The sequence below is a fragment of the Desmodus rotundus genome, chromosome 2, assembly GCF_022682495.2.
Source record: "Desmodus rotundus isolate HL8 chromosome 2, HLdesRot8A.1, whole genome shotgun sequence".
NCBI classification, from domain to species: Eukaryota; Metazoa; Chordata; class Mammalia; order Chiroptera; family Phyllostomidae; genus Desmodus; species Desmodus rotundus.
The window spans coordinates 127,353,875-127,375,104 of NC_071388.1; the positions used below are offsets into that span (position 1 = coordinate 127,353,875).

Sequence of the window (21,230 nt, forward strand, 5' to 3'; positions counted from 1 at the left end):
CATGTCCGGGAAAAGGGAGCGACGCTCTCTGCAGAGAGGATTAGATGAGAAGAGTACCCAGCAAGCATTCGATGCCTGGCCTGGCACAGACCTGGGCTACACTAGGAATAGTAGTAGTAAAAGCTAACATGGTATTGTATACCTTCTCTTCTTTACCCACATCTATCCTTCAGAAAGATTATCTTTCATAGGAGTAGGTACTGGCCAGACATTTCTAAATTTCTCTGTACTAAAAGTGGTTAAGACTTGAGATTTTGAAGTTATTTTACCTGGTTTGAAATATTGGCTGTGCTACTTACCAAATGCCTTTCACTTAGTCACCACGGCTTTCCGTGCTTTGGTTTCCTGCTCCCTAATATGCAAGTAATAGCAGAACCAGAGCTTATCGTAGGAGTTGTGACAAGGGTTAGGTGAAATATTGCAACTGCTATACCCAGGACAGGACCTTGCACACCACAAAAGTACTTTTATTGTTATTTTTGACTTCTGCCAGCTAGAGGAATGTCAACAGAAATCAGAACAGTGAGTTTTTCAGGTCATTTTATTAACAACTTAATACAAGACTGTACATTGTATGTGCTGAAACCAACCCCTCCTGAAAAATAAAAAAAACAGCATTTCTACAACCACTTTAGCTTTTGGTGCCACCTCCGATAGCAAAAATCACACAGTGTAACCAACAGTTTAAGAACAAGAAAAGAAAATGTTCCACTGGAATGGAGAGATTATTTATACACAAACAGCTGAGGATCATTTCTAGCTTAAGTGATTCACTACGCATCCTGGAATGCTCGGTGCTCTTTTCTATGGTCCTACCGTCAGACACACAGCAACTAAGAACTTGGCTGCAGTTCTTGCCTAGACACTCATCAACATGAAACAAAAAAATATTTATATAAATAAGTCACAAACACTAAACACAAGGAAAAAATCCAACGGTCAATAAAAACTGTACAGTATTGGTCAGTCTTTTATAGCTGAAAAAATGTGTAACTTAAAAAAAAAGTTCTTTAATGTATAAAAGTCTTTTACATCAGTGTTAGCTGGAGTGAAAACTTGAAGACTCGGACTCAGTTGAAACAGAAGAATGTCCACCCCGCTTTCCTTTGGAGAGGATCTTGAGGCTGGACCCTCTGCTCACAGAGGTGAGTGCGTGCTGGGCAGAGGTTTTAAATTTGGCTCCAAGGAAGGCATAGAGGATGGGATTCAGGCAACAGTGGAAAAAGGCCAGGGCCTCGGTGACTGAAATCCACTTGTGCACAGTGTTCTCAAACTCACATCCTTGCTTGATGATTTCTAGGAGGATGAAGGAGTCGATGCTGAGCCCAATGTAGTAGGGGAGCCAGCAGGCGAAGAAAGTCAGGATGAGGATAACTGTGGTCTTGAGGGCCTTGCGCTTCTGGTACCCCTTGGAGTGGGACAGCTTTGAGATAATAATGCAATAGCAGGACAGGATGACGATACCAGGCAGGATAAGGCCAACCATGATATGCTGAAAGTGGAACACCACCCTCCACAAGTCGTTGGGGTAGAAGCGGTCACACTCATACCTGTCTTCCCCCAATGCCACGTTGGCAAAGATGAAGTCAGGAATAGCCAACAGGAAAGCAGGTATCCAGACGCCAACGTAGACCACCTTTTCAGCCAACAGCTTCCGTGGCCTGTGACTGTTGGTGGCGTGGACGATGGCCAGGTACCGGTCTAGACTGATGAAGGCCAGGATGAGGACACTGCTGTAGAGGTTGACTGTGTAGATGACATGGACAGCCTTGCACAGAAATTTCCCAAAGTACCAGTCTGCCACAGCGTCAACTGCCCAGAAGGGAAGTGTGAGGACAAAGAGGAGGTCTGCCACTGACAGGTGCAGTCTGTACTTGTCCGTCATGCTTCTCAGTTTCTTTTGGTAACCCATGACGAGGATGACCAATCCATTGCCCACTATGCCAGTCAAGAAGATGATGGAGTAGATAGTGGGCAGGAAGATCCGGTTGAAATGGGCACTTTCATCCCGGAAGCAGGGTTCCTTCATGGAGTCATAGTCGCCGGAGCCCATGCCCTCCTCTGTGTAGTTTTCTGATGGGTATATCTGCAGAAGAGACAAGGGAATAGACATTCACTTTCAAGTTCAGCAGGCATTCCCCAAGTTCAAAAAAAATATTTCTGCTCTTTTAAGAAAGCCATTTATAAGACCCAACTCAGTCCAGCCTTCTTTAGGAAATTCTGCTCCTACTGAAGTACTTTGCTTTCCCCCCATGTCCTTTTATTGAAGGAAATAAAACTTGTGCTGCAGTGGCAGTGGCACCTCGAAGCATGGCAAGGTAGTCAATGGGGCCGACTGGAAAAGCCACAGTGCTGGCCAGGGGTCCTGCCATAGTGAGAGAACCAAACACCACAACGATAGCAGGAGGTGGCAAACATCCCCTGCACCCAACGCAAGCATTTCCACGACTGGCCGTGCATAACCCTCCCTCCCAATCTTCTCCCACAGTCACTTCATTTTACCCCTCTTTGGGAGAGCCAATTACAAAATTTGTGGTTTAGAAGAAAAGGGCGCGGAGATTGCGAAGGTTTGAAAGTCGCATTTTTGCCAACTCCTCTGCCCCGCCCACTAGGGGTAAGAAAAAAACCTTAGGAGGAAAAAACCAAAACAAAACAGAGGCCACTCCTAGGAAGCGCGGTGGTGGTGGGGGGCGCATCAGGATTAGGCTGTGACTTTCTTAAAGTTAATTATGGTTAACTTTATGCTTTAAGATTTGCCAGGGCAGGGAGTAGGGTAGGAAGGAGTGTGGTGGTGGGGAGGAGACCCCAAAGACTCTTATTCTAAAGCACAAAACTTTGTTTTTCCCACGTTTGTCGGTTATCTAAACACAAACCATCCTGCACTTGAAGCAACATGTACTAGTGAAGGAGAACGCAGCCTTAAACCAAAGGGTGGGGATGTCAGAAGTGAGTGTACCCTCTCTCACACCCCAGCTGGCGCTCCTCCGGGGCATGCCTCTTTAGCCATACCCACATTTATCATTTGGCGCTTTTGGGTGGTGAGAGAGCCCAGCATTTTTCCTGGGAGGGGAAAGTCACGGGGTCTGCACCCGTGGTTCTAACCCCCAAGTTTCATTTCCTCACTCTCCTGGGTCGCTTTCCACTCCACCACTGGTCCAGTTAATGAGGTCAGAGGTCTGCAGCTGGACGCCTCCAGGCGGAGGGCGCGCCGGGGGCCGGGTGGTCTAGCTCCGAGAGTCCCGCGGCTGCCCACCACCCCGGCGTTCAACGCCTGCGGTCAGCGGGTCCCGGGGTTTCGCCCCGCCTCGCGCCAGGCTCAGCCCGACAGGGTGGCAAGGGAGAGATTGGGCGGCTCCGCGGCTAGCGCCTTTGAATCGCGCGCCGTTGGGGGAACCGAAAAGCCTTCCAAGTAAGGGGTTTTTCAAAAGCCTCCAGGAAACCACCGACGGTTAAACGGCGCAATCGGGCTCCGTGAGAGCCAAACGGTCTTCTCACTTGCACCTGCCCGTCTGCGCCGCGGCGACCGGCAGCCCAGGTGTCCTCCCAGACCCTCGCTCCACCCTCCCGTCGCCGCGGCGCAGACCTCGGGGTGGGGTTCTGCAGCGCAGGGACTGCTTACAGTCCTTCGACCCCTGCACTATCCCAAATTTCCAAACCGCAGGGCCCACTCGAGGCGCTTCGGACGCCCTCGAGGTCTCTCCCTCAATCCCAAGGCATACGGACTGCTCCCCGCCATCCCCCAGCTCCGGCCAATACTCAGACCACCCAGGCACGCGGTACGGTGGGTCCGCCCGCCTTTCCCTCCCTTCGCTCACTGTGCACCGGCACTGGTACAGATCTGCGGGCCGTGCAGTTAAGTGAACACGCGCCAAACGGCAAGAGTGGTTCCCAGGTGCCTCCGCCCGAAGTTAATCCCGGGCGCAGCTTCCCCCTGGGAACTCAGTCCGGCGGCACGGCACTCCACCTCTAAATTCAAATCTCACGTAATCTGCACCGAACTAACCCCGTTCCCCGAGGAAGAGACCCCTGTGGTCGGAGTTCGGGTCTAGCACGCACGCCTTCTTCCACTTGTGCACAGAATATTATGTTTGCAAACAGCGTGCTAGCCCGGCGCACGCCGCAGGGCTCCAGGGTCAGACACATGCAGCAACCAAAACAGTTGTTCCAAACTTTTCTCTTTTGCTTAGAGAGAAAATGATTCCAATCCTATCCAATACCCGCAAGTAGCCCTGAGCACGAAAACTCCTTTGCATGCCCCTTCTCCCAGACACCAGCACCTCCAATATGCTGGATGCTTCTGCCCGCTCCAAGAAGGGATGCGCTCCAAGTTCATGTGTTTGTACATTTAAGAAAAAGCAAGTTTAAGTTGGACTTACATGGAACCCGTCTATGGTAACCGCTTGCTCTCCAGCCATTGTGGCTACCGGAGCATACAACTTCTTGTGACCACTTCGTTACCTGCCGCCGCAGCCAACGGACTGAAGTTTCTGGCCGAAGCTGGACTTATATAAAGACACGCTCTGCGGGCGGCGCATGCGCCGCGCGGGTGGGCGGGCGGGCGGGGCGGTGAGGAGGAAGGCGGGGTACGGGTGGGGGAAGAAGGGTAGCTAAGCCCAGGAGTGACGAGGGTGGGGCAAGGGGTGCGAATCCGGGCGGCCCGTGGGGGATAAGCTTTGGAAACCCTGATCTGCTGCTGTGTACTGGTTGTCACCTGTGAGCCCAGTTGCGGAGGGCATCCCGGAGGCATCCCCAACTTGGGAAAGCGAGATGGGCCTGGCGGGATGTGGGAAGCGCGGGCACCCTACACGTCCCTGTGTGGCCCATCCATTTTTGCTCACGTGGATGGAGTTCCAGTCCCGGGAATGCTACAAATGGAGACACTGAGGCCCAGAGAGGAGAAGTGACTTGCCAGAGTTACCCAACCAGTAGGCGGCAATGCTGCGAGTGGGTCCCGCATCTGACTCCGTTCCCTCCTCGTACAGCAGCTGCAGACCTTTCGGACAATGAGTACATATCATTTTTTTTAGATACTGTACATCTACACTCACAACGACAGTACCAGGGTCAGGTTAGTCAGGAAACACTTTCAGAAGAAAGGATGATTTGGCGTAATTTTGGAGCGAGCCTGGGATGTGTACGTCAAGAGAAGTAGCAGTTTTTGTAAGAGATCACAAGGCCCCCGTGCGGAGGAAACGTGAAGCAGTCTCTCAGAGACGAAATGCCGGAGCTGGACCGCGATTCTTAGCTGGGCTGGAACTCGGACCTTCGGACTCCGCAGCCGACTTCCTCCACGGCTCTATGCACAGGGCAAGCCTCGGCACAAGCAAGAAATTAAATGGAAGAGCTGGGTGGGGTGGAGTGGGGATCCGGCCTGGACGTTCCAAGGAGTCCCAGACGGGCTGGGGTTTGCTATGCGTGCGCACGCAGTCCTTTCCAGCCTCTGGCCGCTTCCCGCCCGCGCGGAGCCCGGAGCCCGGGTGGGGCGGGACACGGAGAGAGGGGCGGGGCGAAGTAGTGCGGCTGCCGGGCTGTGCCCGCGGGAGTCGCGGCGCCCACGGAGGTGCGAGCGGTAGCCTGCGAGCGGCGATTGTGCTCCCCGCAGACCCCAGATCCCTCACCCCGGGACGGTCCCCAAGAAGAGGGGACTGGACTCTAAGCGCTTCTACCCCCCTCACCTTTTTCTTCCAGATAAAACTTTTAAGTATGGGGGTGTTGCAGAGGTAGTCCACTGGGAACCTTTTCTCTACAGAACACCCCCTCCTCCTTTTTTTCTGGGTCCCCGCTCTAGGGTTTGTCGGTGAAGGTCCTCCTCTACTGAAGGCTGATGATGTTGGGGTCAGGAGGTGCGACTCTAGAAGCTGCCAGTTTAGGACACAATAATGACATCAAAATGAATCGTGGTAAATATTACACTATGTAGAATTTTTTAAAACGTGAAAAAAGCACTTTTATTTAATCATTAATAAAAAGTCAGCGTTTTCACATTTTCATAAACAGGTAGGACAGGCATTTTATTCGTTGAAGGGCCAGAATTTCAGACGGGTTCCACGAGTTGCTTTTCATGAAGCTTGGTAGCGGCAGAATCAGAGTTTTGACCCAGTAGGTGGGCTGCATTGTACCTCAGACTCTTCCCTTCACAGTGGCTGAAATCTGAAAGGCTGAATCTCCCGAGCCCGCCTGAAAGGGGAGAGAGGATGAATCCGGAGCAAGTGATTTGCACAATAAATATTTGATTGTTTGTAGACAAAAGAAACCGCCTTCCTTTATCAGAAGACTACCTTTTAAAAGGAAGCAGATAATTAAGAGAACAATGAAATGCTATTTGGTGAGTATCAAATTAGGTTAAAAAAATTTCAAAGAGATTTGATAAGACCAGCTGTCTCTCCCGGTGGCTGGTGGGAATGTGGATTCGGACATTCTCCCTGGAAAGCACTTTGTATTCGGCAGGAACCTTAGAACAGTAATTCCACTATAGAAACTCATCCGAAGGAAATTGAATTTATGCTACAAAGGTATTCATGAAAACATTATTTATAATCGTGAAATGCCTGAACAGCCCTAATGTCCACTGTCAGTGGAATAGTTGAGAGGATTTTGGTACATCTGTATGTGGAATTCCATGTGGCCATTGCAAATGATGCTTGTTAAGAAGAATTTTAAATGACACAGGGAAATGTTTGTGAAACACGTGCAAAAAGCAGAATTCAGAACTGTGCATATAGTGTAATCTGTCGTGTTAAAATGTGTGAGGAAAAGATCAGAAGGAAAACCAAAACGTCTGTAGTTTTCCTTGGGTGCAAAATTATATTTGGATTTACTTTCTTCCTTGCATTTTCTGTGCTTTCCAAATTTTCTATAGTAGACATGAGATGTTTTCATGTTCAGTTAAAGTCAATAAATAAATAAGTTAAAAAGAACATAGAATGACTCCCTTCTCCCACCTTTCGACTTCCTGAAGTATTCGCTAGATAATGATGGCATTTTCCATTGTAGTCCTCTCTTCCCCTTCCCAAGGAATGGTCTTCCTTTATTTTCCCCTGGGCCAGGCCTGCCTAAATGTTCTCCAATATGCTATGATGCTGCTGAAAACAAAACAAAAAAACTCATTTATCGAGTGTTTGTAGCCGACATCATCCTCAGCACCTCTGCAAGGCACGCACCACCTCTGCTCCATGGGTAGGGAAACTGTCCAGAGAGAGCGATCACACGGTGAGCATCTGCACCTGGCCTGTCTTCTTTCTCTGACCACTGCGATTCACCCTCTGAAACGTCATTTGATTCTACTTGTATGCTACTTTGAGTGGCATCTCTGGTGATGTTATTCATTTTTTAAAAAAAATGAATGTATGCCTATTCTGTTCCCCAAATAGCCTAGGTTTCTTAAAGGGAATGCTCAGATTTCCAGTGTGCAGCTAGCCCACCGATGAAGAAATAATGGGCTTTCTAATCCTTTACTGAACATTTATGTAATGAATTAATGGCTTTCCTGTGTGGCTTTGGCAACAGAGCTAGGATTAGGGGCTGTCAAGGCTTTGGCAGCGTCCCCGAGCTCTCACACTGGCTTTAGCCCAGGGAATAACTAGCCTTGGCCATAGTTTGGAGGGGATGGTTACAAATCCAGTGACACAGTGGCAAGCAATCTGCCACCTCCTGTTGCTCGCTCTGCAGCTGGTTGATTTGTGTGTGTGAACGTGTGTGCATCTGTGTGTGCATCTGTGTGTGCATGACAGAGAGTTGTACTCCGTCCCCAGTTAGGCTCGGAGCCAGTCCAGGAGAATGCTTAGGGACAGACTTCCTCCTGATGGTAGATGGCAGGTGGCAGTGGCATTGAAGGCCTTCTGAATGTACCAACTCCCTCTGTCCCCTCCCCTCTCTCTTAAAAGAAAATATCTATTTTTGTCACTGAAAGAGGAGGAAAAAACCTTCCTTAATGGCAGTAAGGGATACTCAAAAGGGACAAAGTTAATATATTCCCAAGTGATAAAAAAGGAGGCTATTTCCCAAGGGCCATGTAATTGTAGTAAAGAACTACAAATCTCAAAGGGACAATGCTATCAAGTGTCAACTATTTCTTTTTCTTTTTTAAGATTTTATTTATTTATTTTAGAGAGATGGGAAGGGAGGGAGAAAGAGAGAGAGAAACATCAATGTGCAAGAGATACATTGATTGGCTGCCTCTGGCATGCCCCCAACTGGGGGTATGGCCAGCGACCCAGGTATGTGCTTTGACAGGGAATTGAACCTGTGATGTTTTTGTTCACAGGCCAGCGCTCAGTCTGCTGAGCCACACCAGCCACAGCCAAATGTCAACTATTTCCGGGCTGGTGTTAAGTGGGAGAAATGGTGCTCCGCCCCACTGTACCCAACTCCACTCCTCCCTCCTCAGCTCCTTCTGTCTCCAACAACGGCAAGTGAAAATGACTGGAAAATAAACTTAAACCTTCCATCTTGCATGTATATGCCAATTTTGGAAACTCATTATTTTTTTCTGGGTATGTAAATCTGCCATATCTTGAATTTCTAAAATATCTGACTTTATTAAAATGAGATTATTCATGATAAGTGTAGCAGACAACAAAATTTCCTATACAGAGAGAAAAACTAACTGGTAAACACATACAGCCAATTTAGAGTCACCCCGGTAAGTAATTTTAAGAAAGCATCCACTTAATTAACAATGCGTGACTAATTCCAATGCCCAAAGGATGTATTTCCCCCAAAGTTTGGTGTGCTCCTGTGGTAGGTGTGGTGTGGCTTTGCAGATCTGAGGAATAACGACAGACTCAGTGCTGTTCCTTCAGAAATTATGGTGTCAAGCTGGGGAAAAGGGCATGACTTTAGGAAATAATTGAGTGAGAAAACTCTTATCCATGGAAGAGGCTTGTCATTGTTTTCCTTAAACTAGTGATTTATTGGCAATGACCTCAAGCAGCTATATAGCAAGAGGAAGTGCCTAGAGCCATGTGGACAGTGTGCTTTATAAAGAGAACTATGCATCCCTGGCAGAGTCAGAGTGCTCTCAGAAATGTGGTGACCTGAGATTTTGCTGACATCATTCTACGAAGAGTTTACATTGGCAGAAGGACAGGGTGACAATTATGTGTGTGTGTGTGTGTAGGTAGGGGGACCCATGGAGTAATGTTCTATCATGAACAATTTTTAAATCCAAAGCCATGACTTTGCCCTTTGAACTACTTGTAGATCTAAGACACAAACGATAAACTAAAAATCGGAAGATATTGTAAATGAACGAGGCAATAGGGAGTGGTGGGGACTGTGGAGAACTGGAGGGTGCATGCCCTGTCTCTTCCCCTACCTCTTAAAAGAAATATATCTATTTTTGTTTCTGAAAGAGGGGTGGGACCTTCCTTAATAGCAGTAGGGAATAATGAAAGGCACAAAGTTAATATATTCCCAAGTAATAAAAAAGGAGGCTATTTCCCAAAGGGCATGTAATTGTAGTAAAGAACTACATATCTCAAAGACACAATGCTCTCAAATGTCAACTATTTCCAAGCTGGTGTTAAGTGAGAGAAATGGTGTTCCACCCCAGTGAGCATGCCCTGGCCAGGGATCAGACCCTCTACCTTATGGAATGACACTCCAACCAAATGAGCCACACCAGCCAGTGCACCATTATCTATTTTTTAATATAGGCTCGTATGTACCTCAGCTGCTGAAATGTCTTTCTTGTCAGTGGAGAGCTTTGATTAACCAGGTAAATGGCTTTCTCCACCATTACCCACTGAAGTGAGGTAAAGGGAAGTAGGGCCTTAAATAAAGTGTGAAATGTTCTAATTGTGAGGCAGAAGAAAGACATATGTGATGGGGGAAGGAAAGAAAAGTAATAAAGCTTCTGTGCCTTGAAAGCCCCCTTCTGTAGTTACAGGGGCTCAGATTCAGGTTTGGAAGAGATCTTTGAACCCATTTGGTCTCTAGTCCAAGGAGTGCCTTCTACGACCACACAGGGTGGTCCCATCTCTGAACACAGGCACGGTAGGTTGTTACTTCGAAAGGGAGCCCATCCTCTGATGAGCAACCCTGATCACCAGACAGCTCTTTTCCCTAGAGGCATGTCTCCCCTATTTTCTATCCACCCGCTCCAACTTAGCTACAGCCTCGCTGGGGAAGACGCCAAGAAAGGAAGGAAGCCGATGAGAGCCAAAACCATCCTGAGGCTGAAGCAAAACCTGCCCTGCACGAGATGCTCGTTTGGGCAGCCACAGGGATGAGTCTAATGAGAGGCCTCTTTGTTCCTTTAGCAAGTTTGAGAGAGGAGTCAGGCCAGGTTAGGATTTCTTTTCATAAAGAAAATTATCTCCAAACATGGAAGGTTTGGGGATTAAGTGACTCAAAAGATTTAGTGCTGGACTTTTTAAGGCCTCCCAGACCTTTGAGATGTACTCACTGTGGAGAGAAAATGTGGGAAAGCAGTAATAAAACGTGGACGCTGGCTATTAAAGAGTGAGATTTACTCCGTCTTTGCTTTGTGTTACATCAGGGGGAACCAGGTTAAAATGAATACTTAAAAGATTGTCTGAAGTCCCATGTAAATGCATCTTTCTTAGCAGGTGCTGATGGTTTCATCATCCAGCCATCCTCCAACCCCTTCCAATCAAAAGCTCAGGGATGTCTGTAGTCCCTATGAATTGGGGGGGGGGGCTCTCTGTGGGAGTGGTTTGTTTTCTAAGGAAGGAAACAAAACCGTTTTTGGAGTCCCTCAAAAACACCAAGGTGGTGCGTTTCAGGTTTTCGTCCTCGTTCTCCCACGTTGTTACCCCTGTGGTTAATATGTTGGGTCCTCATCCCCTGGGCTGTTTCACTCGGGCCCAGTTTGCTGAGTGCCCCCCTCTGTGGCCCCGATTGCCGGTGAGAGCCGGGGTCGCGCAGCCCCTGAGAGGGTGCAGCCATCAAGCGTCCCAAGTGAGGTCTGTTATCTTTTTGTGGTTCAGGAATCGGCTCATACGTGGGTGGTTTGTTGCTTGTCTCGGGGTGGAGGAGAACAACCCCTGCAGCGACACTCGGAACAGCTTGGAGCCACTTGGATGAACCCTTTCCGCACCCAGGTCTCCACTTCATGTTCAGATTGCTGAGAGCTTTACCTGTGATGGTCAGTGAGAGAATGGGAGGGCATTCCAGTTCCATCTTCAGGCTTCTCCCCAAACTGGTTTAAATTAGGCTCCTCAGGACTGGATAGGAACTTGTGCCCTGGCCGGTGCGGCTCAGTCGGCTGGAGTGTCACCCTGTACACCAGAACGTTGTGGCTTCGATCCCAGTCAGGGCACACACCTAGGCTGCAGGTTGGGCCCCTGGTCGGGGCATGTATGGGAAGCAACCAATCAATGTTACTCTCTCGTATGGATGTTTCTCTTTCTCTCTTTCTCCCTCCCTCTCTCTCTCAAATCAATAAACATATTTAAATATTAAAATAAATAAATTGTCAATTTGCCTGGCCAAAAAAAAAAACAACCCACCCTCCCTCCTTCAACTGAAACTTCTCCCTCAATCCACCAACCATGACCCGCCTCCCCCACCCCCCACCCCCGCCACGCCGCGCCGCGCACCACCTCATAACCAACCACTCCAGAAACCCGCGGTCTCAGTTATTTGATACCCCAACAGCTCCTGTCTCTCTTCTGTGTCATATGCCTGCCCTGTGCCTCAGCCTCAATTTTATAAAGGGGAAGGCTCCCTCAGGCACTGCCATAAATTTTTATCTAGGCTTCTGTTTGAGGTCAGGTGCTGAGAGGGTCACTAGACCGGCTTCCTGGTACCTGGTAGACGAAGACCATCTCCATTATTATTAAACATTATTAAATGTTTAATAAAACATAAACATTTTAACATAAACATTTAATTCATAGGCCCCATGAGAAATATCCAGAAATCTTCCTTGAAATTATGAATATACCAAGTACCTTTCTTCTGCTCATTCTCTACCATCAAGTGGTTTTGTTGAACTTTACTTTCTGTAGTTTGTAATGTGAAAACTAGGTTATTTTCCAAATCTGAAAAAAATACACGATCAAGTATGATTTTTCAAACAGCATGCTGTATTTTCTCCGTGACAAATCTGTGCTTTACCCCCACCTTGAATCAGAGGGGACCGCTTAGAATGCTCTGATCTTCTGACCGAGATCTCTGCAGTCTCTGGCCCCACGCCTTTGTGTCCCCGTGAACAGAGTGAGCTGTCTTGAATGAATTCAGCCAAAAAGTTGAAAATGGGGGCCTTCAAGACATCCATAAGAATCAGGAATTGGCAAAAATAAGCCAATACAAGGAGGTCAGAGTCCTGCCCCCACAGTCCCACTTTGTTGTGAATATAAAGAACTCTCTTCGTTTCTCCTGAGAACAAGGGAAGTGGGTTTTAACTGTGCAAGCCCTCCGTTTTCTGTGTCTCTGGGGGCAGATGTGTGTGTACGTGTATCTGTGTTCCTTCACTGGCAGTGTCGTGGGTCCCCTAATCTCTCTGGTCCTGAGTCCCCTTCCAGAATTTCCACGGAAGCTGAGGCAGTCACAGAATAAGAGGCATGCTTGTCTGGTGATGGGCACCCCTTCTGGAGGTGAAGATTGTGAAGAGCTAAAAAGAACTCTGCCCAGAGAACCATACGTGCAAAGACATGGAAGTGGAAAGCTGCAGGCTGTGTCCTGGAAACTGGAGAGGATGGGTCTCGCGACATGACTTGGCGCTAAGGGAGTAATAGAAATGTGAGTGGGCACCAAGCGAGATGACAGTGGAAAACAAGGGGCTTTGCAGACTCTGAAGTGCCAGACAATTTTTAGGGAATTCTATGAACTATGTACCCGGCAGGATCGATATGAAGATCGTACAAAGTAATCTAAAAGGCTACTTTGTAAACTGAAATAACATTAATTAAAAGTTAGTTATTACAAAGGTACAATGTTTTCAGTAAATCTAGATGACATGTGGGATGAAGGCAAATTTCTACCCATTGTGGTTTCATAAATCACAGGGACCAAGTTCAACCTCAGGCCCCAGCCCTGTTGTGAGAGGCAGGGGAGATGATGAAATGATCGCGTCTGCCCCTGGGATCAAATCAAGGTTGGTGTGAAGGGCTGTCAGCGTGAGAGCAAGTTTCCTCGGACCTTCTCCCCTGCAGATGTGGAACACTCACTCTCACACTGCCCACCATCTGACCCACAGCGTTTTATTTAATTTTTTTCATTTCTCTCTTCCTTCAGTGGATTGTCTTCCTGCTCTTTCTGGCTCTTTCTGAGCTCCTTCTCTTTTACTTCTGAGACCTCTTTCATTCCCTGCCTTCCTCCTTTCCACAAACTATTTTGAGCGCTTAAATGTGCAGAGCCCTGCTAGGCATAGGGATAGATGCTGGACGAATAGCATAGAATCCTTGGTCTCAAGACACTTGAGTCCATCATGGGAGATGACATAGGAACATAGGTAACTGTAATATACGTCAGAGCAAGATGGACAGCGTAAGCAAAGCAGAGACAAGGTCTGTTAGGGAAGGAGAAGGCCTTTCACATAAGAGATGCATATGAAGAATGGTAAGGTTTTGACTTGGAAAGAACTGGGCAGAAAAAAGGACATTCTGACAGAAATGAGGAAGTATGAACAAAAAGTTGGAACCAGAAACAGGGACCAGCCAGCTTGATGGAATACAGGTTGAGGTTCTGTCTGGAGAGGTACACTGAAGCTACAGCATAGGCAAGGCTGAGAGGTCTGGACTTTATTCTAAAGTAACAGGAAAATTGTGAAGATTTTGAGTTGGAGAATAATATGGTCAGAGCTATGCTTTAGAGAAATTAGTGTGTAACTGGAGTGTAGAATGGGTTGGAAGGAGGAAGCTGAGGTGGAGAGAGCAGACAGAAACCTATTTCACTATTTCGGGCAGGAGACTGTAAAAAGGGTCTGGGCTAACTGGATAGTGGAGGGAGTTGCAAGGAGGCTGATGGGTAGGAGAGATTTTGTGGAACTAGCATCTGGTGACTCACTGACGTGGGGCTGAGGAGGAAGGAGGAGAACAGGGGGACTGGAGTTTCAGGTAGGGTGTGATGACTGGAGGTCCGTGGGGGAGGCTATTTGAGAGGGGATGTGATGCTGTTTAGAGAAAGTCTGAAGACTTACCCTTTTATTGTTTAAAGTTTGGGTGTTGGTTTCTCACCAACCCCTGTGTGTGACTTGTGGGCTTTTGTGTATCACAGGGCATCTGATGATATCCTGTTACTGATGTCATTGGGTGACTTCATCTATTTGCACATCTTTAAAAGATAACCATCAGAGGTGACAAACTTGGCAGACAAAAAAAAAAGATTTCAAGATCCTTCCCTTATACTTCTGAGGCCTCTGCCTGGGTATGCTTTGGAGTTCATTCTCCAGGCTAGGACACTTAGGTTAGATCAAAGCGAATCAATATGTGGTGCTGAGCACCAATTAGAGCTGGTTACTGGGCTAAGAGTTATAGGATAACAGGCAGAAGGAAAGAAACTTCAATAAGAGCTCAAATCAACATCTGTATATAATAACAGTTCAAATACAATTGTCTATAACGTTTATGGTCACAGATCAGATGAATTATGCAGAAAAGAAGAAGTTGATGGCACCCGCCCTTCTTAGACCTGCAGAATTAGAATCTCCAGGGCTGGGGCCTAGTCGTTCTGAGGAAGGAGGCATTTCAAACCTATATGCCCAGGGTGAGCTTTGCAGAAGCTTTAGTGCCACTGACACTTTGGTTGGGATATTGCACCCATGACACCTGAAGTTAAAATAATTTCTGTGTCCCTTAAAAAATATATATATATATAATTGGCTTGAGAGGGAGAGGAAGAGAGAGGGAGAGAGAAAGAGAAACATCAGTGTGAGAGAGAAACATTGATCTGTTGCCTTCCATATGGGACCCAACTGGGGATTGAACCTGCAACCTGGGTATGTGTCCTGACTGGGAAGTGAGCTGGCGACCTTTCAGTGTATGTGATGAGGCTACAAGCAACTGAGCCACACCAGCCTGGGCATAATTTCTGGGTTCCTTAAATGCAAACATAATTTTTAGCAGAACATTGAAAAAAGCTTGCCTCGTACACTTGTATGGTTATTTGTAAATTATCATTTTAAAGGAAATAGGTTTCTTTTGCTTCCAGCCCTTTACTCAGTTATAACCCTTTCTTTGCTGATTGTCCAGTCTGCCTCTGTGTGTCCCACTTTGGTTTTCAGTGGCTTAAGGCTGGCCCTGGATATAATTTGCTATAGGAAGTTTATTTTCAGATTTATTTTCTCTTTCTTTCTTGACCTCAGATGACTTTTCTGGCCCTCTAGTTACTCACTGGCGGCTAATTTCAACACTGTTACAATTCCACAGTTGGATTCTTGTGGGTATTTACTGTTTAGGAGCAAGTGAGTACAGGTGCACGGACCACGGGGATTTGATCCTGATGGGGAGGCGCATGCTGGTTTGCAAACTTTGGGGAGGACACCCCCAGGGAAGGTATTATAAAGGGTCCAGCTATTCTCAAGTCCCAAACCTTACTTCAGGCTGAATAAATAACACTCTACAACTTTTCAAATGCATGTGGATGCTGTTGTGATTAATAAAATATCACATTTATTTGAAATTGTCTTGAAATTATAGTTTGTTTTGTGTGTGTGTGTGTGTGTGTATGCTTAAGAATGTTCTTCATTAGTATAAACACTAAAATACAATTTAAAAAAAGAAAAAAAATGTTCTTCATTAACAGACACCAGCGGCATGACCAGCTTTCATCTGGTGATTCATGAAACTTTGTGGTTGTTAAAAGTGATCTTGTTTGGCAAAGGAGAGGAAGCCTTGGAGGGAGCATAGTTTTTGTCTGGTCCCCAGAGCCTACCCCTGCTGGGGCTGCCAGGGAGAGAGCTTGGGAAATAACAGATATAGAATGGGACAGGAAGAATGTATCTCTGTACACTGATTACTACTCGGCTTGCAGGAGTGAGCTGCCAACCAGGAACCAACCAAATGAGAGAGCTGTTACTTGGGAGGCAGCTTTCAGGTACTCTAAACCTGCTTCCCACTCTGAGCAGGAATCCCTTATGGAATCTTCTGGAAGGGCTGAACATCTTACTTGGCCCAGGCTCCTCACACAAAGGGAGCTTACTCTTAGGTTAAATTCATATCTCTGGCCCTCTTCCTCAATTGTTTCTGATTTGGTGATCTGGGGTGGGGCCTCAGGCATTGGTATTTTTAAAAAAGGCTCTGGGTAACTCTGACGTCAGCCAGAGCGGAGACAGGAGACTGCTACGAAGGAACAAAAATACTCCGTTGCAATGCTTTTTGTTTGTGAAGTGCTCACTGTGCATGAACAATGTCACGGCAAGTCTCTTGCAGGCTTAGTGTTGACGCCCCTTTTCTTATTTCTCACACCCACCCTGGTAGATAGATCCCTATTTCAGAAAAATGTGTGAATCGGGGCCCAAGGAAGTGAAACCAATCTGCAGGCTGGGGAGTGACAGTTGAACCCCAATGTACAAATGAAACCAGGGTGGTCACTGGGTGTGATGAGCACTTGAGGAGGGACAAACAGTTATGATCCAGAACCCATAACTGAGATTTGCAGATTTAAAATTGGCACTAGCTTAATGGTAAGAGGATGATGCTGCTGAAATTAGGGGAAGGCAAGTGCTCTTTAAGAAGCCTCTGACACACCCAATTCCTTCATCCACCCAATCTACCTTTGGCAAAAGAGCAAAATCAGTTGGTTTAAGAGCTTGGGCTCTGGAGCTAAGAGACCAGAGTTTACTAACCCAGGAGCTTTGGGCAAGGTACTTGATATTTTAGGGCCTCAGTTTCCTCATCAAAATGAAGATAATGCAGAGGGGTCGACTCCCTCATGCTGAGGAGTCCAACCATGAACATCAACATTTTGTGCTGGTCCTGCGCTGGAGATAGCATGTGCTAGAAGCTGATAGAAGCCCATGTCGAGGATGCAGGGGAAGGAGGGAGACAAAGGCATCAGAAGCTTGCATTATTTCTTTTGTGAAGGAGTGCAGGAGGAGGCCAACCAGGTGTTTGCATGCTCTCTCTTGCACCCCACAGCAGGTGGGGACTTGCACTAGCTCCCCCCAAGGCTGGTGTTGAGCAGAAAGATGGCGGTCACCATTTCTTATGGCTGTTCCAGTGTGTGGGTGACAAAGGGCTGCTTCCAGAGTGCAGCAGCCCACCCCTCACATCTCCTGCCTGGCCCTCAAGGAGAGAACATCTCTTTAGGAGAGACTCTTCTTTTGGTCACATGGGTCCCAAAGATCCCTGGGACTTGGGTTGTTTGAAATGCCGCTGAGAAGTTCAAAGCTGCTCCCGGATGGGCTCTGAGAGAGGGATGGCTCACACAGTGAGGCCAATCACATGATGCATCATCATCCACATGGGGCCTTGCTGCCTTGCATGCAATGACATCTTGGCCTCTGAAACTATAAAGATCTCTAAACCTGTAACCTCCAGGTGACCTTCCCCTGGGGAGCAGCATAACTATCATGCACTTGTCCAGGGCTCTTATTTGAGAGATGAGTTATACTTTTCTACTCAGTCTGCTTTAGGTTGGAGTGAAATGCCGCCAGCAACTGTCCAGAACGGTCTAGCTGCTAGGCATCCACAGATAGACGTCCTCTCTCCCAGCCTCCCATTTTCCTGGATTTTCCTTCAAGTTAACATCATGCAAAATGGTATAAGTTGACGTCGAAAGTCAGCTGTGTTTTATGCAGCATATGGCTGCCTGCAAGGTAGTACCTTCTGCCTTGGATATGAGGGAGGGAGGGGCATATTCTATACCCCCAACCCCATTGTTCTTTATTATTCTTTTTTCTCCTTCACACCCCCTTCTCAGACAAATAATTTGGCTCTTTGATTTGGATAACCCTGTGGATGAACCATAAGATAACAGAAACTGAGTCTTCTCTGTTGATAATTATAGTTCTTCTCAGAACTCCTTTCTTTTTGTAAATGCTTACCAGGTGCCCCCAAGTGCCAGAGGATATTCACGTGTTTGGTAACAGCATGCAGGTATGAAGAGTCAGAACCAACACCTCCCCAAAGGGAAGAGGTTTCTTCGGCTCACTGGCTGAAAGGAGTCAGGGGTCCTTTCAGAATTCCCTTTAGCTCAGTGTTTTAAAGAAATCTGTGATTGAGATTGCGATTCTTCTTTTTTTTCATTGCAGCTGACTACTTTGCATTTTCCCAAGGTGAAACTCAGCCTGTCTTTTCAGGTTTTGAGAGTCAACACTTCAAAGTTGAGAAGGGGGAAAAACCCTGCTACCAAAGGGAAGCCTGAAAGCTTTCTATTCAGGTGTAGGAAAATCAGATTCTAAAAGTGAGCCGAGGGGTTTGCTGTGTGCAGCTTTCTAGTGGCTTTGATTTTCTCTAATTCTCTTTTTTCAATTATTTATTTATTCATTTTTAAAATCCTCACCTAAGGATATGTTTATTGCCAAGAGTGAGAGAGAAAGAGAGAGAGAGAGAGAGATCAATTGATTGCTTACTGTACACTCCATGACCAGGGATTGAATCTGCAACGTTTTGATATATGGACGATGCTCCAACCAACTAAGCCGCCCTGGACCAGGGCCTAATTCTTTTCTTTATAAAGGACATCACATCTTCCTTCTGGTTGCCATCATTTTCTTAGTGCCCATGACCTCCCATAGTCTAGCTTTATCTGACTTACCCAACAGCACCTTTCTGATTCGTTTCATCAGAGGCGACTGTCCCAGCCATGGGGGTCTCCTCACTGACTTCTCACCAGTCCGGCTTGTGGTGATTTTTCTATGGGGGAGGGGGTTATCCATCCATTCTGGGCCACCTTCTGCACTGATACAAATCCTTCCCATCTTTGAGCTAATCTCTAATACAACTAGCTGGTTAAAATGTTCCTAATGGGCATTCAGCAGCTTCCTTCCTCAAACATTTACTGAGCGTGGACTGCATTCTAGGCAGTAGACATGGGAATGTGGTACTACATGAGGCCGACTAGGAGCCCAGAGAAGTGCACAAGCACTTACAGTCCAACCTGCACCAAACCCAGGAGGGTTTCCTAAAACAGGTGACTTCAAAACTAAGACAAAATGAGTAAGTTAACCAGGTGAAGGGAGTAAAGAGGGAGAGTGCTCTGCATTACATTGCACTTACACTATACGCATCTTTTTGCACCCTGCTTTGCATTAGATGTTATTGTCCCTATGCCTAATGTGTACACGTTGTTAACTTTAACATATTGTAACTTCTTGAAGGCAAGAGTCTGTGGTACTTTTCCAATTATCCTTCTCAGGGCTTAGCACAAAGCTGAATACTTTGCAAGGATGGAAAGTAGCATATCTTATGCCTGCTCTGTGCCCATAAATGTGGTTGTTTATTGGCTGCTGAGTAGTTGTGTGACTTCGGGTGAATCACTAAGCTTCCGCTGGACCTTGATTTCTTCATCGGTAGAACGAAGGGATTCCACTACAGTGTCTTGCAGCTCTGTGACCCTTTTTTTCCTGTGGCCTCTCAGGGCCACCTGGTTATCAGTGAACTGGTAGGAAGACAACTGCAGAAGGCGTTTCAGGGGTTAAGTCAGGAAACCCAACGTGGAAATGAAACCGCAACCCCAAATGCTTACGTGCTAGGTCAGTTGGAGACCAAGATAAGGATGTCCCTCAGAAATGACCTCAGCTGAGCCCCAGTGCCTCCATCCTCTTCTCTGTGCCCAGTGCTGGACAAGCTGCCAACCAGGGAAGAGCAATGTGAGACTGGGCTTTGTTCTACTGGCCGTTGTAGCTTTCCCTCCCCGGTGCAGCATTGACACCTGTGGTCTTGTAACCTAGGCTACAGAAATAGCAAGTGGGTGTGTAGAAGGCAAGTTGATGGGATAGGCAGGGCTGGGTACAGACGCAGCGGAGCTTTCTTTGGTGCTAAAAACACAGACTTCAGGACATCATGTACTAATTTGAGGGTGGCCCTCCCTTCTTTTTTTCTCTCAAACTTTTCAAAACAGGAAGAAAGTTTTGTTCAACTGCAGACACCAATAACCCATGTCCTCCTGTAGAGCTCTTTTTTGGAAGCCATCCAAGAAACAAAGCTACCTTCACTAAGGGGACGGTAACCACTCTTTTTCTTTTTCTCTCTCTCTCTTTTTTTTTGAAACTCTGCGCTTCTGGTAGCATTTTGGAAGGTTGGCACAAGGCCATCTGAAACCACAGTGGGGTGTTAGGTAATCATGTTCTCATTAAAATACTACTCTGTGGTTTATTTTTCAACGGTCTCTTTGCAGTTTGGAAACACACATAATATATTTTTCAGGCAAAGAGGGACTTTGTTATACAGACAAAAAGGCAGGATAATGGGCTGCCCATAAGATACTTCCTTGTATATCTCCAGAAAAGAAATAGCCACTTTTATTCTAGAGAAGGCAAACTGAGCATGAGTGTAACACTTTTGGGGCTTCCTAGTGAGTGATGATATTCATTTGACCCTGGGGACACATGCTTCAAAAACATCCTAACACACTTCAGATTGAAAGTATCAGGTAGTGTCTATCCATGAGCACTCATCCACTTAGTCATTGAGTTGAGCACTTTTACTGAACATCTACCAAATGCCAGATACTGGGCTAGGCCCTAAGGACAGAGAGAGAGAGGAAATCACCACTAGTTGGGTGGCAGATAAGTAACAGAGCAACAGAGACCAAACAGTGAGGTGAGCGATCCCTGTATCTTCTCATATTCCCCTCCAAAGAATTTCCACATGGGGCCTTTGGAGTTTAACAGTGAAGATGGCAAGCTAAAGCCAGGTTATCATTTCTTATTTTAACTTAAAAAGCAGGATGATGAAGCCTCTAAATGCTGCCACTAGACAATCTTTTAGGAACTGCCCCTGACTCCTCCCTTCTGGCCTAGCAGTTCTCATCTGACCAGCTTGGCTCTGCGGCCCTTACAGGTCTTTGGCTTGGCCACCCCTGCTCTGTGTTTGCACATTCCCAGTAGTAGTATCTTGGTTTTCTTCCTAGTTCTTCAATTAGGCTCTCAGCTCCCCTGTGCCTTCACAGAAGCTGGGCTAGCCCCCATCCTATTCTCTTTGGTTGACTGACTGGCCATAGGTAATTGGAACTGACTAAATTCAGCCCCAGTTAAACTGGACAGACCAATTTTGCCCCAGGTATGATTTGAGTATTTAAAATCAGATGCACATTTCATATCACACCTATTCTAGTAATAGGTGAAAGAAAGTTCTACTTGTTCCAGACAGGGATGAAAA

General features: G+C 46.8%; 1 protein-coding gene across 1 annotated transcript; it reads right to left on the reverse strand.

The window, feature by feature from the left end:
* Nucleotides 1–523: 523 nt before the first annotated feature.
* Nucleotides 524–4,503, reverse strand: CXCR4 (C-X-C motif chemokine receptor 4). The gene is made up of 2 exons (XM_024569675.3): nt 4,377–4,503; nt 524–2,086 (listed from the first exon to the last, which is right to left on the reverse strand). Exons 1-2 carry the CDS (start codon nt 4,413–4,415, stop codon nt 1,040–1,042), a joined length of 1,086 nt encoding a protein of 361 aa, XP_024425443.1. The 5' UTR covers nt 4,416–4,503; the 3' UTR covers nt 524–1,039.
* Between the last annotated feature and the right edge of the window lie 16,727 nt (nt 4,504–21,230).